The following is a 19,037-nucleotide window of genomic DNA, read 5'->3' as shown; positions in this document are numbered from 1 at the left end:
AAAGACAGGCTTTTTTCATAGCATAGGGGAAGAGGACATAACAAGCAAAGGTAGTTGCTCTTGCAACTATAAGGAGTTGTTATAGTTGTTATATCTGGTTCCTAGTACCAGATTTATTGTGTATTTAATTGAATGAAGGTTTACCCAGTCAAGTTTTTTCTCAAATGCTGGGCAGTGGTTGATTCTTTCAGATATAATAAAAGAAGCCATATATGAGTACTGTGTTATCTGATACATCCTTCCTAATCCTGTTACTCAGCAGTTTATGGACTTCCTCATCTCAGGATTGAGAAAGTTCACTTTGTTGTGTTTAGGAGCCACAGATTTACCATCAAAAAAAAATTTCAAATTCCTTTCCAAACTGGATTTGTAATTTTGAACTTCACAATATTCTCTAGTACCAAATCCCACAACTGAGCTATGTTTTATATTAAAAAACGCATAAATGTATTTATTTTGTACCTACTGCTTGGCAATTTCAGGTCTACATGGTCGAATCAAAAAAATCACAATAACCTCTAATAAGACAATAAGAGTAGAACTTACAGAATTGAAGTGGTGAAAGTTCATCTGGTATCAATAACAACTATGGACACTGTAGCTTTGAGAATTAGATCCTAGGCAACTAATAAATGTCAAGATTTTGATAAAGTCCCTTGCATATATAAATAAAACTAAATTACTTGGTAACTGGATTACATTACAAGGTTTATTAAGACATTTTAGTTTGGAAGGAAAAATGCTTGCTGTTACTGGAACTAGAAAAATTATGTATGAGTGAATGCAATGTAGCAAAAAGCTCAGAAGAAACACCGGCCACCACATTACCTTATTGTGGTACTGCAACATCTGAGTGATAATTCTGATCTTCGGATGATAATTCTTTATGGAAATAACTCTAAAAAGAAAAGGGAAAACTTATTAAGAAAACTTCTAACTGATAGGGTATTTGGATAATGCATCCAAATACCTCTATTTTACTGTGTTGTTAAGTCCCACTATTAAAACTGCCTGTAAAGCAAACTGATTGATGTCAGACCTTTGAAATATTTACACATAGTCCAACTGAGGTAAGAATTAGTGGCTAGTACTAGAGAGCAGTAAGCCTCAGGAAATATTCAGTAGAATGATTTGCTCTTTTGGAGTTTGCAGAAAAAGAGACTTGTTCTAGCAGCTCTGTTCAGATACTCATTCTGTCAGGAAAATAATGCAGTTGGAATTGTTACATGATCCTCAGTGATTATCTTCATGTTTTTCAATCAACATACTTGATCAAATTTCCCAATGATAAATTCCTGAAAAAATTAATTTCTTTCTGCCCCATCGCATATTATTTATTTATACCTGCTAGACATTCATCATATCTAAGTACCTTGAATAATGATTCTGTGTTACATATGCAAATTCATCTTAATTTTGATGGATTAATCCAAAGATCCATATAAAAACTGATAGTTGAATGCTGAATTTATAAAACATTGGACTACTTTCATAATCTGCACATCTTCTGCATTCTAAATTACTTAATGAATCTAAGATATATTCAACTGTGTACAGATTTTAAGTGGTTGGAAAGAAAAATGTTTGAGAAATGCATGAATTGGTAATGTGCTATAAAAAAAAGCATTGAGCAAAATTAAAGAGATGAAAAACAAAAAAAAAAAAAGTCATGTATTTAAAAACTGAAGGTAGAAAAGGAAGATAAAACAATGCAAAAGTATCTGACTTATTATGGAATTATCAGTCTCATAAGACTGAATGCAGTAAGTGTTCACATTGGTGTTTTGTAGAATGTATCTTGCAAACTACTGGTCTGGCTTCTGTTTTTAAGCATATCAAACCTAGAACAGGAAACATTTAAAAATTGCATTATTTTAACAAATCTTTCTTCTAATTTTCCATTTCTTGCTAAATTTTTTATTTAAACATTCAATTTTTTAAAATTAAATTGCAAGAAAACACACAAGAATTCCACTCTTACATCAAAATTTTTGCATTTTATTACATTAAATGTATTAAGTCCATTATGAATGCATCAATCTGCAACTGGAATATTTTAAATGTATTTATGCAATGTCAAAATAACGATTCTTGCATTGCAACTCAAACCATGTTTGTAAAATGAAACTAGGTATTGTTTAGCCTTGTGTTTTTCCCAGATAGCTACATCTCTTGCACAGAGTGGTAGTTTTCCAGAAGAGCAATTTTAGTAGCATTTTTTTTATTTCACCCCTTCCTTCAATACACAGCATACAAGCATCTGACAAGCCAGTAAAATCTGTTTATAACACTGGCCAATCCAATGCTGGAGAACATTTAATCAATTACTGACTGAGATTTTAATTTTAAAAAGGAGACTGGTCTCATTAAAACTAGGATTGTATGAACAAAACAAAAAATGGAATGGCTTAGGTTTGTTGTAACTCTAGCTGCCATCTACTGAGTGACTTTCATCTCCTCCCTTCAGAGACTACAAGGAGGAAAGCAGGAGGAGATCAGGTGGTGCCTAATGTCATAAATGCCTTGTCAATCAAAACAAGCAATTACTGGTCTTCAGTGTAAAAAATGCAGGATGGAGACAGGAGACAACTCCCTTGTATACTTTGCTGAGCAGTGCATTACTTGTAGGAGCAGATCCACCAAGGAGCAGCAGGGAATAAAGTGCTGAAGGTGACTCTGCCCCATCACTGACAGCAGCCCGTGCAGGGCATGCACTCACACATGCACCATTGCAACAACCTAACTGCATTCCCTTTCCTCTCTGCATTCAGCCAGGAACACTCAAACCATAGCTCCTGCAAAACCACGAGGAGTGCCAAAGCCTGTGCTCCAAATATCTATTCTAACATGCTAAAGCAGACAGATGAAACAGTTGAGGTAGAAATTTAGGATTTTCTCACTTCTTGACTTTTGTGAGGATCTTTTAATTTGTCCTCTTAAAAAAATCCTACAGTGTTCTTTAAGTGCAACAGATCAGATATAAAATTAGCTAATCAGAGTTAAGAACCAAAAAGCTATTAAAAACTACAGAGTTTACCTCATAATATTGGAGGCATCTTCAGCATCTGGGTCAGCGCAGTATTTATTGGCAAGGATTAGGCACGCATCTGCTGACTCTATCTGAGACACCAAAGAAAAAGGAAACATGAAAAGCAATGTCTCTTTCCAGCTCTCCTTTCCTCATGAACTATCAGGGAATCCAGCACTGGCTGCATGGGTGTGAGTGTCAGTTCTCAATACTGCTAATCAAAAACGTTTCTAGGCTAACATGAGTTCATGGCAGTGATTATGACCATTCTGATGTACACAGAGAATTTCCTGGAACTTGCTTATGATGACGACAGCAGGTCAGCAGTTCAATTGACAACTCTTACTTTGTATCAGCTGAGCCACAAGGGTGATAACGTTAATCTTTTGTAACCAGATACTAGAATTTAGACTTCCAAATCCATGAGAAGTTCCTGTTACATCAGTACAGTGCTTCCACAAGTCCTGCAGCTTTGTTTGGGAATATAAGTACCTTCCTATTCAAGACAGGAAGAGGTGGCTGAACTGATTTAGAATCTGAGCACCAGATTTAGAAAGCAAGAGGAGAACAACTGATCTATCCACAGGACCTCTAGATTCACACAAACCTGAGCTTTATAGAACTCAAAGCAGATGACAAAAGTATTTTCCAGTGTATACAACCAAATATCAACACAAAGAAGGGTGGAATACAGAACAAAATAAGAACACACGATTTTATGGTCGTAATTAGAACATGCTCTGATGAACTGAAACTGTGTGCACTGGGTTACAAAAAGCTTAAGTAACTTTTGCAGTCAAAATGGACAAAAGACATGATTAGTACCCCAGAAAGTGTTAATAACACTGTACTAAAATATTCTTGGCTTAAGTAGCTAGTTTACATTCCACTGGGGAGAAAAAATAAAGAAACAAAAAAGTTAACAATGTATCTGACAACTTGATTTTTCTTTGTCTTTTTTTAAGCTTCATGCTTTAAGAGGACGAAATAATTTACCATTCAGAAATTCGAGAAAATAAATATCTAAATAAGTAAAACTATCTAATTTTATCTACCAAAAATCTTAACTTGCATTTTTCTTTCAGGATTCTAGACAACAAGAAAAGGGGCTAGAGGGTGAAAAAATGTTTTCTAATCATTCTGATAATTTAAGACAACAGTATTTTAAGCAATACTGTAAGTCAGTATCTTGCTATATCAAACACTAATTTAAAATACACTTTTGAATGAAAAACATTATGAAAAGTTCATAAAGAGTTCAATGGAATGGCAAATGTATGTATCTTAAGTCACTGTTGCTGTAGCTTTGAAGACCTAAAGATATGGGAAAAAAAGGTTTATCAGGATAGATATAATTTATTACTTAAGATAATAGAGATGGAAAAATATTATTTTGGGGTTACACGAAGAAGGGCTTTAGTGGTTTTTTTTTCCCAAATAACGCAAGGAGTAGTTAGAAAAAGGTCAGTTATCAGGAGGACAGAACAACACAGCTGTTACCTTCACTCTCGCCAGGTCATGGGGATTAAGGACTGAACCCTGATAAAATTCCACCTGAGTGAAGTGTCGTTTAAAAAGAGCTTCCAGCTCAAGGTTAGGGGAGATACTGCATTGGAAAGAGGAAGAAAACACAACAGAAATGAGAAGTCAGTTTCCATAACTGCTCCATTCCCGCATTTACAAACCCACTCCTTTATTTATTTTAGATATTCAGACTTCTGCTGATGCTTTTTCTGTGACATGGAAACAGTGTGCCTTACTTAAAAGATAAGCACTGCATTGCTTTCCCTGCTTTACTTTTGTCTGCAGTGCTTCTGGCCCACCTTGTGCTACTCTCCACCCTCATCATGTGCACATTTCCAAGGGATCTGAATCTAGAGGTATGGGTGCAAACATTTGAAAAGATCCTCTCCCAGAAATTATACAGTACCAAAAGCATCCTCTGCATGTCCCCACCATTCCCACAATGGTTGACTGTGTTAAATAAAACAGCTCAATGCAAGATCATTAAAAACCAGAAAAAGAAAGCAGACAGGGACCCTGTGGCCTGTATGAGCTACAATTAAAACAAACATAATGATGCCGTGACTTTCTGTCTCATTTAATTTTGCCAGAAACAAAAGAAAAATTAAATGGATTACAATTACATAACGTGGCACCAACATTGGAAATATCTTTTCTGGTGCCACTCATTAAAATAGAAGTGATTTAGTAGCCACAGGCACAAACAAGGTGCTAAACTCCTTTTTATGTGAATGTGCAGTTTCCTGATTCCCATCACCATACATTTTCACTGTGGAAATCCTGATCTCCAATTTCCTCTCACAGTCACTTGTTATTACATAGAGAGGGAATGAAAAAATATGATGTAGTTACTACAGTGTATCATAGCTCATTCAAATTGAAAGGACTAGATGAAAAAGTTATGTAAGTGGTGCTTGATTCTTAGTTTTCAGCTTCCACTGGTAAGTCATCACGAGTGATTCCTTAACTTCTTAATCATTTTCTTTGACAAAATTGCAGAATGCATTGCTGAATGCATAAAATAATAATACTTATTTACAGCTTGCAACTCTTCTAAACACGTCATTACGGAACAGAGAAGATACTGTCTCCTATCACATGGCTTTTTCTAGCAGTTCCTCCCCTCAGCATGACTATTTGGCATTGTATTATTTATTAAATTATTATTAACTTACACATCATGTAGAACCTGCAAGAAACACCAGCCTCATTAAGACACCTTTCCAAATTCCACATCAGAAAAAGGCAATATATGCATGTGTAGGTATGTGTATGCAACATAATAAAGAACAGTATTGATTATCACCATGACAAGAAATTTCATTTCTAGAAATTTCATTTCTAGCATCAATATTTTTATAAAGTATCTCATATTAAAATTGGATTTGCACCTACATTTTTCATTTTATAAATACTCTGCAACTTGAAATAAGTGTTTTTCCTAGAGAAATCCAGGGTGAAAAGGTATTTCCAGATACTGTAAGTTTCTGTAACATTCAGGGTCTTTCATTAGTTTTAGTGATACTACTAATTTTGGTAGTTTCCCTAGGAATATTTACCACTAAAAAAAAATCTGATGTATTTATTTGCATTTCAATATTTTTTATTTCATAACCCAAATCCCTACTTCAACTATGCTTTGAGCTGTGTACCTCACAGACAACACAACTGAGTCTAAAGTCTGTCTGTTTGAAACAAATATTACAAATATTACAAAGATTACTCACTTATGCAGAAAGACGATTTCTACATTGACATCATCCCTATCCTTGTGCAGGAAGTCCTTCAGGAAGTTCGACACACTTTCAAGTGTTATGTGACCACAGACAACTATGTGCCTGTTACAGAAAAATCAGAGTTAATCTTGGAAAGAAGGCAAAACAAGCAAGGAAGCAGAGATGAAAATGATCACTTATTGAGAAAAAAGAGCGTTAGTCTCTTCTTGATGTTTCTCTAGATTCTATTCCATGAAATCAGAGAAGAAAAGTATCAACTCCAAAAGAGTTTTCTGTAACTGCAAATGTATATACATATATATACACGCTCTCACCTGTACAGCCATCTGATCATGTTGTATTATACATTCAACAAGTAGGATCAGTTATATATGTATTAATGCACTGTATTAACCAGTCCCTTTCAAAGTCATATTTGTTCATTTCACACATCTTTCTCAATATCTTTAACTCCTCTAATGAGATTTACTGTTTAAATTTTTGGGTTATGACAGCAAATCTCCCTAAAATGATTCAATATTTTTGTATAGTTAAAGCAGACTTTTATGCCAAGGAACGTAGTGAAAAGCTTGCCAATTACAGGCCATAAGCAGCAAGAAAAGAAATCTTTTTCCTTCCATAAATCCTAGAAGGAGAGTACTTTACAACAAATAAGTCATTGTTTACTATTATCACTTTTCTGGCACAGCACAGTGTGTTAAACATTTATTTTGAAATATGATAACTCCTTTTACATGAGTACTTAATGACATCACCAGGACTCAAATGCAATTTTAGAAATAGCAACAATCTAAAATTTCAATTGTTTTCATTTTACTTTACAGGCAAGAAATAGACGTTTAGAAGAGACTCTGGCCATGCTAATTTGTATTTAACATAGGACTTGATATAAGAATGTTTATTGCTAAAATTGCTATTCATAGTTTCTGCTTTGCCTTTTTTTTTTTTTTTTTTTAATATAAATGTCCTTGAACTGCAAACACTTAAGAACACAAAAACATGAGTTAAAGCTTTCCTGTTTTATGAGATGGTAAACACAGTATCAGAAAACAAGATGTTACATATATCAGGTCAGCCTTTTTCCTTGGGGCAAGGGGTCCTCTAGAGGTTTTCCCTGGGAGCTTTGCAACCTGGCAGAGTTTGCAGCACGCTGGGCACTGGGGAGAGCCATGGCTACATGGACTCGCCCCTGTTTCCCTGATGGCCACTTGCCCGAGCTGCCAGAGGTGTGCATGTAGGACTTAGTGCATTCTTATGCATAAAGCAGCAATGGAAAACCTCAGGAATCCTCAGATTCTGAAGAGATATTTAAAACCTTAGTAGTTTACTTGATGTAAATTCTGAACAGATTGTTTGGTACACTACATTACACTAACATATAGGGAAGTTCTTTCTGCCTGGTGGTATTCAGCAACTTTTCCTGACTATAAAATCATCTAGCATCAAAAACCCACCAAGTGCCAAGAAAATTATAAATAGCAGCTAAAAATAATAATTTGTATTCCTTATACTGTCTGTATATAATTTCCAAGTTGACTGATTTTAAACTACATGTATTATTTTCTTCAAATATCTCCATCTTTTACTACTTAAAAAATTGAACTTTACATCTGGATAGCTTATACATTGCTTTTGGTAGCAGAAATAGTTCTTGACTGTAGGGGAATTCCTTTTTACAGATCCAGTGCTGTTAGCTTTAGCTGGGTTTCTTCCTGAATGCTCTTCTGACACACTGCATTCCTATGGAGAAAACTGATTACCTTGCTGGCCAATTTCACTCAATATGCGATCTCTTCTGTCATTAATTAGAGTTCACATTTTAAAAGTATGGCTGTGCAACCAAAAATATTGTGTTGCAGAAGAAATTATCAGAGCATCAAAAGATTACAAGGTAATTCATGCTCTCAGATACCTCCAGGGGTTATTTGCTACAAAAAGCTCCTGCTAAAAGCAGATGCATTTGGCACAATCCTGTTATGATTCTCACTGAGTAGGGACTCACAGCAATCTGCTCCAGTGAAAATAGAGCATTTGGCTGCCAAAAGTTCTTGCATTTGGGTATCAGGACTAAGTGTTTTTGGAATCTTAAAAGGCATCTGCACTGTGGTTTCATTTTATACTCTGAATTGGAGTTGGACACCATCTATTCTTATCTTCTTTAAGAGTTTATTCTTCTCTTATACAGTGCAAGGCAGTGTCCTGAACAGTGACTGCAACAAAACCTATTATTCCAAAAAAAAATTTTCTGATAAGATACTTGCATTCATTTTTCGTTGAAAACTCCCCCCAAAAAAACCTTCCTTAAACATAAGCTATATTTTTTGCTTACAAGTAAAAGAAATTGAAAACAGATTTCCTACTTGTCCATAGAGAGTTATTTGGTGTTTAATTTAAGAAAACCTGAAAAGCTTATAATATTCCAATCTGTCCTGTATATAATTTGAAGATTTATATCTTCCTCTGTTGGTTTCAGTAATCTTTGTATTTACTTTTTATTTTTTTTTAAAACACACATTTTTTCCATGCACTGAGAAAGTAAAGCCAACATATCTTTTGTTTTCTACAAAAGAGTTGGTTAGTAGAAAGACACTGAATCAAATTCATTTGGTCAACAGAAATGTCTAACTTCTCCCTTAAGCTCTTCTTCATGAAAAACCTCAGAGCAAGTACATGATGATGATTATTATTATTATTACTATTATTTCTTTTATTATTCTTTAAATCCAAAATCTATAAAGCCCCTTGCCATACTGAAAAACATGATTTAAGAATTTAGACTTTTTTAGGAGGACTAAAGTTTTTGTTAAGTAGTAGTTGTCATTGGTACACATATCAGATGTAAAACTACCAGTGGGAATCCAAATTACATGATATGATGCTCTAAAGAAACCTTTTACAAAGAATCAAAAGCTTATGAGGAGCCATATTCTACCAACAAAGATGGGCTAATCCATCCTCTCCCATATATATTTAGCATTCTCAAAATGAATTTGAAAAATATGAAAAAAAATGAAAATATTTTAAATATTAAGAACTGTCACAGATGTACAGAACTGTCACAGATGTACACAGTTGATTTCAACTGTGATTCTACATAATTTAAATTCTCTACAGTACTTTTTTTTCCTACCCTAGTATTGACATAATGATCCATTCACGAAAAATACTCTAGCTTCTTATAAAGTAAACAAAAATGGTGATAAAAAATCCAAAGCTACTACAGAGTCAAACTGTTTCAGTAAGGAAAACAATGAAATTAGCGAAAGTTAAAACATCTAGATTTGTGGCAAAAGATAATTGAGAACATACACTTAAACCATATAAATAGCACTGTAAATGAAAACAGATCCTCAGTGAATGGGATTCTTTAAAAAGGATCTTTGCAGGATTCTTCCTTAGGAGGATACAAAAGGCAAATTTTTTGCCTGTTTATTTTGCAAGAAATATCCATTTTATTGGAGCAAGTATAAAGAACCTGAAAAAACTCACTCCAACTAGTCTGTCCTAATAAATCAAAAATATTAAATACAAAATTCTGTTCAGTATTCAGTTGAATACTTGGTGTTCACTTGTCAAGTAACTAAAGGAAGTGTGGTGCATATTGATCTAGATGCCTCTATAAAATTATGATATTTATATCAAATACATATGTTCAGATCTTTTTGTGGTATTTCTGCTTAGCATTCTGATCATTCCTTCATCTACTGACCATCTAAACTCTTTATATACCAGTGGCAGGCTGCTGTGGTTGAAGCAGACAGCAGCCTGTAAAGTCTAACAGGTTTTACTCAAAGAAATGATGGATGTCAGTCATGTTTTCTTATTTAAAAAAAGTCAATAAATGTCAACAGAGACTGCATATGTGGTCTCCTTGTTTATCTATTACTGATATGCATTCTTAAACATACCAGTTTACAGTACATTTCTAGATGGTTCTGCTTTTCATGATTTACCAAACATTACTCAGGATCCTGATAATTCAGCTCAAAATTTCCTGTGTGTTCTGCTGTGTCTTTCTCTTATTTCAATATAGACTTCCCTGCCAGACTAACTCCACTAGAGCAGTAAGTGCTGTGCAGCCATAATTTGAAGTGTTTCCCCTTCTTTTCCACAGAAGACCTCAGACTGAGGATGATGGTCCTCTAAGGGTGTCTTATGTAGCCAATGTGTACAGAAAAAGAAATAATTAAACTGTAAGCTAATTCCTCAATTTGATTCTCCCATCAGGCTCTATAAATCTTCTAGTAAAAAGGAGAACAAGCAGAAAATATTAAGGGATATAGCAAATTGATTGTCAAGCAAGTTTAACTTTTTTTTCTCCTACAACTGTTCAAAAGTAGATTTTTATTATTCTCTTTATTCCTGAAGGATTAAAAATCTCAAAAGTGTTGCAGTTTGTAAGAAGTGTTGCAGACACTAAAATATGTATCAGCATTAAATGTATACAAGCATATGGCTATACTGTCAGAGGAGATGTAACTGCAGAATATGAAAACATATCTCAGGTATCTTTAACTTCTGTAAATTGGACCTGAGAGTTTCAACTGTCACTATTTAGGAACCAGAGTGCACTTGTGCAGCTGCTGTGCTTAACTCTGACAGAAAATATGTGTTCTTTCCACCAGGTTCCATGCCTTTGGATTCTCTCTTAAATCGTGAATAAAGAAAAAGGGATTAGGCAATACCAGGAAGCACCCAAAAAGCTCCATTCAGTACATGGATGTTACACAGGGTTACATACACAGCACAGAGCAGTGGAACCCTACTGGATCCTACATCAGATTAACACAAATAGGAAATTGGTAATGTCAGGCATTTGAAATTTTCTCTGATGCAAATATTAAGTCACTTTGTGACCAACACAAGAGTGAATCTCAGCTCCTTTAATCCAGGATAAATAGCACACTTCTTTGTCTAAACTGCACATTAGAGCTTTCATCCAAGTCTGCTTGCAATGGCATGCTATCCTACATGACTCACTCTGGGCTGCTTTGTTTATTTAAACTTTGCTCAGCTACAGCTAAATTAATTTATCTTGCATTTCTATGATCATGATCTAAGGAATTTCGCAATATTTCTCTATAAACCAAGTTAAAAGTTAATATTCTTTCTTTGATGCACACCTCCAAACTGCCCATAATAAAATGAAAGCACATTGATTTGTTTCTTCCAGGGTCTGGATTAGTTATGAGGCTCCCACTATAGTTTAAAGGATGAATATTCATCCTTTCATTCTGTCTGAATGGCAATATTATTTAGAGTATTTCTGCTTTTATGAAAAATATCACAACATTTAGTCACAACACACATCTATCATCAGAAGACAAAAGTCAATAGTTTACTATAAACAGAAGTAAAAAGTGTTGAATAGCATGCACAAGGAGCCCATACTAGAAAGTTTCCAGTAAAATGCAGGGGCAATCTACACCTCCAGCATTAGCATTTCACTTGCAAACAGACCTTAATCTACTGCTTTAATCCCTCCAAACCCTGGACTTCATTTTTGTAACATTTTGTGTGGCAGATACCACACACACAGGCCATCCTATTTTTATTTTTGAAAAACTGAAAGTGTTTTCTATTAAATACATTGCTTTCTTCTATTATTACTCATTTTCAAATCACATTCCATGTTTTTAAGTGCTCAATAAGTAAAAAAAAAAAAATTAAATCCTTTGTAAGCAATGCAGGAGTTAGGAAAGGGCCTTCAGATTTTTGAGCATTTCATCCATGAGCAGAACCAATGCATTTCTTTCCACAGAAATCATCCCAAAATATCATGACTAATTTTCTGCAATAGAACCCGAGTGAAAGCAAGAAGTCTCCAAAACTTGCTGGTCAATTAATCACTTCTGCCATCTCACATTACAGAGCCTGGAATGCCATGGACTGTGTAGTCTGTAGAATATGGTAGATCGGCAGATTTATAAACCAGATTCAATCTTTCTTCAGTCAAAATCTGAACAGCAATTATCACTATTTGATGCCAAATCCAAAAGGGTTTTTTTAAAGTTTAAGCAGAGAAAAGGAACTTCTATAACTTCAACCAGAAATACAAAATAAGCGCTACTATTATGTAGGAATGGAACATGATATGAGACCTCAAATACATATTTTAAAGTCATGATGTTCCTACATGTCACTTCCCACATTTCCTTTCTTACTTTCAAGAGAATGGATATAGTTTAATATGCACATAAAATTGAAAAAAAAAAGTTTGTCTATTTCTTCTGTCAGTCTATTTAACACTCATCAGATTTTCTTTATCACTAAGTGAAATTTCATTTGAAAAAGTGGGATTAGAAGAATGGCTAGCAGATGGGAAATAGAGACACCCTTGGGATCATAATGTAATCCATGTCACATTCTCTTATTACATTCTCATCCCACTGAAAAAATAATATCTTACATATTGCATCAAATTATTTAATATAAGAATTTAATGTCACTTTCTTTGGAGCTGTGCCTCTCATTACTGCAGCAAATGGACCTTTTCTTTGGTTAAGCCTTAACTTTTCCTTTTTTTTTTTCTAATTTGTAATGAAATTCAAATGTCTAATGAGTCCAATATGGCCTGTCAACTTAAATTATCTGTTTGTCTTTCTGTTTACCATATCTATCTGTCTACAGTTTTTATTTTCCTCTGTGAAGTTTAGTTATTGAATCCCATGTTTCCTTCTGGAAGGAATTTCTAACAGATGATTATTCCTGTTGATATGTTGATGATTTGATAATTTATAGCTTGCAAATTTAAGAAATCTGAAGAAATCTCTGGGAAGCAGGGCAGATGACGAGAGAGGAGAAACAGGAGGTTCTAATACCTCGCACAGTAAAGGACTGTGATTTCATTAAAATGCATTTTTAATCTTACAATAATGCCTCCTGATAATTTATTTTTACATCTTCTGAATCTGTAATGAGGACTAGCATAAATCTGTACTCTGGTGACACAGCAAGCAGTTTCTCTAGACTTGGCCAGAATCACAGAATGGGTCAGGTTGGAAGGGACCACAGTGGCTCTTCTGGACCAACCTCCCTGCTCAGCCAGGTCATTGCTCTCTCTGCCATACCTGTTGGTGGGAACCTATTCATTTTACTTTCTGCCCTCATAAACACTTTGCATCAGATTTGATAACAGTTTTGTATAAAAAAGACAAAATCATTTAGTCCATGGAATTTGAAGTCATTATTTCAATGTAAAGACTGAAAAAAATCAGTAAGTTATCCAGGCTCAGCTCATCAGTTTACAAATGTTCTTTCCACATGCTTTTTTAGAGCTTTGTGCACACTGATTTGCAGTAAGTTAGTATCTTCAACTGGAAAATGTTTCACAGAATTAAAATCCAGTCTGATCGTATGCACACAAGAATACAGAAATGGAACAAGAACAATCTTGATTCAAAAGTAAATTAGTAAATACAGAATAAACTTTTAATTATGAATTAGTAGAGGTAAAACATATCTGGATCTTTAAACATATCACACCTCAGTAATATGAATATTATAAACAAATTATCAAAATAAACTTATTTTGTTTTTTTCCTTAAAATAACACAGATGATCTTGTAAGTCCTATTTTGTCTGGAACCAAATGTGTAAGTTCCAAAACATTAGATAAATAGTGCAATACCATAAATCTACTTATCCAAACCCAAGACTTTCTTGAAAAAGAAAAAAAAAAGAAAAAAAAAAAAAAAAAGCCTCATTTCAAAAGAATTAAAGCCTGAACATTACAGAAAAGCAGGTAATTACAGCACTTTAGAAATTCATCCAAAATTATCAGTGCCCCTTCCAGCCTTCCAGAGGTATGAATGCATGAACAAACCTGCAGGTTTAAGGCTCTTTTCTAAAACCAGCTATGGTGACAGAGTGGCAGACACCTTTTCATACTTTTATGGTACTCCACTTTAGAAATACCACTTTAAAATGATCCCTTGAATATTAACTTATGAATTCTACAAATAATTCAGAGAAAAAACCTGCACAATGTAAAATTAAAAGCTTTAAAAAAACTGCAGACAGGGTGTTAAGGGAGTATGTGTGTTCTGTTTGTTTGTTGGGGTTTTTTGGTTGCTTGGTTGTTTTTTTTCTTCCAGATTGCAATTGTGCCAAATTCATTACTCATCATTAAATGTGTACACTTAATGTACAGTTACATTTTATATAGACATATTGGTATAGATATTTTGGTAAAAATGCAACAGTAAGTACTGCTGTTTATTTAATAGCTGAAGACAAAACTTCAATCAAAGACTTTAAAGAAATTCCTGTTCCTTAGAAGTCTCCTTACAATAATACTACAAAACAGGAATTATAATTCAATTTAAAATCTATGAAAATTCACTGTGGTCTTTCACAACTAAATGGACCCATTATCTAGTAAGTTTAACCAGTGATAACTGCATACTGTCTACAAACTACTTTTGTTTCCAAAGTTCGTATGTATGGGTCTCATCTAAGACAAAAATGAGGTTCTTTACTATGTAAAATGAATTCTATATAGTTTATGATCCTTCTGGGACTTTATTGGCTGAAAAGCAAAATGAAATGTGAGATCAAACTTGGTGTGTTGGTTGTTTCTCATCTTTAGTTAGTGAAGTTTGTATCAATAATTCTTATGCACACATTCTAGCTCCTTTACAGTTACAGTTCCATAGCATGGCTCTCCACAGTATTCACTTAAGTCACTTAGTACAAAACTCAAAACATACATAATCATACACTGGTTTTAATTTCTGACCTAAATTTTTAATAATCATGTTATTACACACACAGAGTTTAGGAGGCAACACATTGTGCTGTTTCCTGACTTGGTTGCTAGCTGCGGTTAAGCCATGACAATGTATAAACACATATATAGATGCTACAAAGCAGATTCCATGCATTTATCTATTTTGTACAGAGTTTAAAAGCACACACATTTGCTATTTAAATGGCTGAAACCATAGCTTACACCAAAATTCAGCTGTTTTCCTATTGGAAATGTATTTAATTTTATCTGGAAACTTTCTGACGTTAGAAATAGAACAACTGTAGTTTCTCATTATTTTTTCTGCCAGAATCTATGCTTGGTCGCTCAACTAAAGACCTTATACTGCTAATTACTACCACATGCCCATATCCCAAGCAAAGGAAAACTTATTGGTTCTGACAATCCATTCTCTCAACACTGAATTCCAAATGAAAACTTAAATTTTGGCCAAACATAACATTTCATCAATCTTGTCCTACTGACTGAAAAAGCAACATCAAACGAGGGGTGCTAATGGCTTTTTACTGTGCAGTTCCCAAGCTTAGATTCTCTGATGAAAGACCCACATGAGCAAAGGACATCTTTAAACTACTTAGTAATTAATAAATGATCCAGAAAACAATGCATAAAGTAAATTGAACAGTTTGTATGCTGATGACAGAGCTGAGTTTCAAGCAACAAATTATATGAGCAATAGAGATCAGCAGAGAAAGCACTTACAACAGAGTGAGATAAAAACAAACAGATAGTGCATTTAAGAAAGACAAAAAACAAAAAGTGAAAAAATAAAATTAAGCATGCCCCAAAGCTAGCAGAAGCCTGTAATCTGAAGTTGAGCTTTTCAGGATGTGGGATTCTGACTGAAGATCAGGTCCAAATTTAGAGACATCTGAGCAATGCTGGGTACTAGTGACAATGTAGAAGGGGAGGGATAAACTCTGTGTACAACAGCTTTTAAACACATTCCCCTCTGCTATAGCTCCTTTGGAGCTTTGAAAACAGAGGGATACATTCTGAGTTTGAAAAACTTCTCTTTGAGAAAACAAGTATGAATATGAATATGAAACTGAGTTCTGGCCTCTTCACAAATAAATATTTTGGGAAATCAACAATACTACTCATTCCCAGAAATAAATCAAAGCATTCAGTTCGTCTAGGTAAGTGATGCAAATTTCCAGCATCAGTGTTACAGTTTACCTTAGACATTTGAAGGTATCTCAATAAATGCACGAATTGAAGTTTACTATCTAATTGCTTGAGTATTATTGAACAGAAAATAGCATAAGTTATATCTAAATTTAAAACTTTGATTTATCTACACAGAGATATAAAGCAGTACTCTAGAATTAGCTCTGTGGGACATTTACAGCCTTTCTGCTACACAGAGAGGAGAAATAACTTGATAAAACCATAGCCCACTTCAACAAAATGTTGCATGGGTGACGATTAGAAAGGAATGAAATAAAAAATTATCTTCTTAACATAAGAAGAGGGACAATTCATTAGATAAATTTCTTGCAGTACCTTATTTATATCATATGAAAAGGACTCTTTATATGACTGGACTTTCAGGGCAAATATGCTCCACCATATGCCACATGTGGATGCCACAATGGTATGTAGTGAAATGAAGATGGCAACACTGAAGGTGATATTGTGCTGTATTGCACTATATCGCCAAGGACATCTAGTTCTGTAAAGGCTATATCCCAGCACATCCAGGAGCTGGGAATGCCAGAAAGAGCTAGTTTTAACTTGGTCAAGAAAACAAGCAGGCTTTCAATAGAAACGTAATGAGGTAACGTGGTCCAATAAAATTTAACCTTTGCCAACAGGTAAAAATAATAGGTTTGTTTTTTAACCGTACTATATTGATATCATAGCTACTGCCATATTCATTCAGATATGTTTAATGTGGTACAGGGAAGAGAATTGCTTTAAAATCCCTGGTCACAAATTCTAAAATCATGGGAGTTTGCAATGCCCATGGAAAGTCAAAAAAAGCTGCATGAGATCTGAATCTGCTGGTTGCACATTGAGAAACAGGGCTATTAGACTTCTTACATAGTCCAACAGAACAAACTGGTCAATACATATCTCCTATTTTGCAACCAGTAAAACAAAGTTTTCTGAAGAACTGAGTTCTCTGAAAATCATGTGAATTATCATTGTCACTTAGTTAAGAGATAAACCACATGATATTCTGATGCTCAAAATGGTGAAGTGACAACTCACCCTTGCTGCAGAAGTTAACTGCACACGTAAGAGCAGCACTTTCTACAAGATAAGTCAGTGTAATCTGAGTGGTATCCAGGTTCTCTTGAAGTAGGGACAAAATGTTGTGACTTGTACCATAGCACAGCCCAGGTCTCTAATAATAGTGTGACAACTCTCCAGTGGTAACATCTGATGTCAAAGAATACAGCCTTGTAAGCTGTGAGTCAGCTATTACCACCTTCAGGGGCTCTTTAGAGTCCCACAACCACACCTGGTCTTTTTGGACTTACTTTCTGCCTCGGGTTGAGTTAAAAGTTCCGCCGTATTTCTTCCGATTAAGGATGAGAGCAGCAATTTCTGGCACGTAGCGAGCAAACATTGCCTACATGCATGAAACAAAAACACAAAAAAAAAAAAAAGAAAATGGCATGCAGAGAGTGTTCTACTGCAGCAGAGGCAGCAGAGCCTCTTGGGATACTTACTTTCTTCCACTAACCGCACTATAGGAACCACCATATTTCTTGCGGTTTCCTATTAACTCTATGATTTCAGGGACGTAGCTGGCAAACATGGCCTAAGAAGAAGATAGGAGACAGAAGAAAAGACTAAAAAGAGAGGCCAAAGAAAGGGGGATGATGAATATTTTCAGAAGATATATATTTTTAAGATCTGAAAATGCAAAAGAATTAGATCTATGCAGTTATTTAAAAAGAATTTAAAAAAAAATGAAAAATTCTTAAACAAAACAAGAGGGCTCAATATAAAAGTTGGTCTTGGAGAAGGTACACACCTTATAAATAAAGAAAATGGTCAAAAGAGGAAAAATGGACATATAAAACAAAACAAGAACAAAATTGCAAGAACAAAATTATTTCAAACTGGTATGTAATCACAAAAAACAGTCATGTCTATTTCTTCCTGAAGAGGGGAGGGGGGAAAAAATCCTATCCAAGCCCCACTACAAAAAAATACAAAGCCAAGTATTATCATTATTGTTACATTTCTGTTTTAAAACACAGACTTCCCCCCACCATTGCAAGAATTTAAAAGAAGATAAAAACAAGATGAAATCCGGGGTTATTTCCCCATCAAGAAACAAAAAAATCACCCCCCCGCACCCCTCCCCCAAAAAAATCGTTTCCAAAAGTTTGTGGGTTTAGAAGGATTGGAATAGCACGTGATAGAGAAAGGATTTGAGGAGAAAATAAAAATTGTTCTGCCATGTTTTGTCCAACAAACAGCTTCCTTGTGGCTGGATACTTCGAAGAGCTACTGCCATTTGACATGCCAATAAACAGAGATGGGAATGCATATATGCAGTGCTCATCCTGTGTATCTGTGTGTGTCTCATATATGGCATTCATAACATTGGTTATATACATATCACCTCTGTGAGATGCATGTATATGTGAAATCGATGGATGAGGGTAAGGTAACAATACACACGTGTGTGTATGAGCACAATATACATTAGGAGTCATCTGCAAAGCATTTACCTTGCACAGTGGAAGTGCTGAAATAAACTTTGCTGGTTTAGAGAACATTGCAACAGGGGTAATAATATTACTAGCACTGACCAATAATGGAAAAGTTGACAAGACAAATAGTAACTTGGGTGCTGTTTACATACAGGACAAAGAACATGAGAAATTGCTGATATAAAATGATACTGGTTGGTTATGGTTGTGTAATAAATTGTGAGCTAAAACTGTACTACATGACATGAAAGGATGTTTAAAATTAAAGAGAATGTGGTTTGCCATCATCTGGATCAGGCAAG

At 34.6% G+C, this 19,037-nt stretch overlaps 1 protein-coding gene across 27 annotated transcripts in view; it reads right to left on the bottom strand.

Annotated features, from left to right (window-relative positions):
• KCNMA1 (potassium calcium-activated channel subfamily M alpha 1) overlaps positions 1-19,037 on the bottom strand; it is a 433,224-nt gene that overhangs the window by 133,867 nt on the left and 280,320 nt on the right. For all 27 annotated transcript variants that reach the window (XM_088168919.1, XM_088168925.1, XM_088168927.1 and 24 more), the window contains 5 exons: positions 17,740-17,831; positions 6,280-6,390; positions 4,529-4,634; positions 3,038-3,120; positions 829-898 (listed from right to left, as the gene is read on the bottom strand). In XM_088168919.1, coding sequence (XP_088025045.1) covers positions 829-898; positions 3,038-3,120; positions 4,529-4,634; positions 6,280-6,390; positions 17,740-17,831 — 462 coding nt within the window. The remainder of the gene's footprint in view (positions 1-828; positions 899-3,037; positions 3,121-4,528; positions 4,635-6,279; positions 6,391-17,739; positions 17,832-19,037) is intronic.

The sequence above is a fragment of the Sturnus vulgaris genome, chromosome 8 (assembly GCF_052056855.1).
Source record: "Sturnus vulgaris isolate bStuVul1 chromosome 8, bStuVul1.hap1, whole genome shotgun sequence".
NCBI classification, from domain to species: Eukaryota; Metazoa; Chordata; class Aves; order Passeriformes; family Sturnidae; genus Sturnus; species Sturnus vulgaris.
Note: the sequence above shows the minus strand (reverse complement) of the source record. Positions and strands in the feature narration are given on the sequence as shown.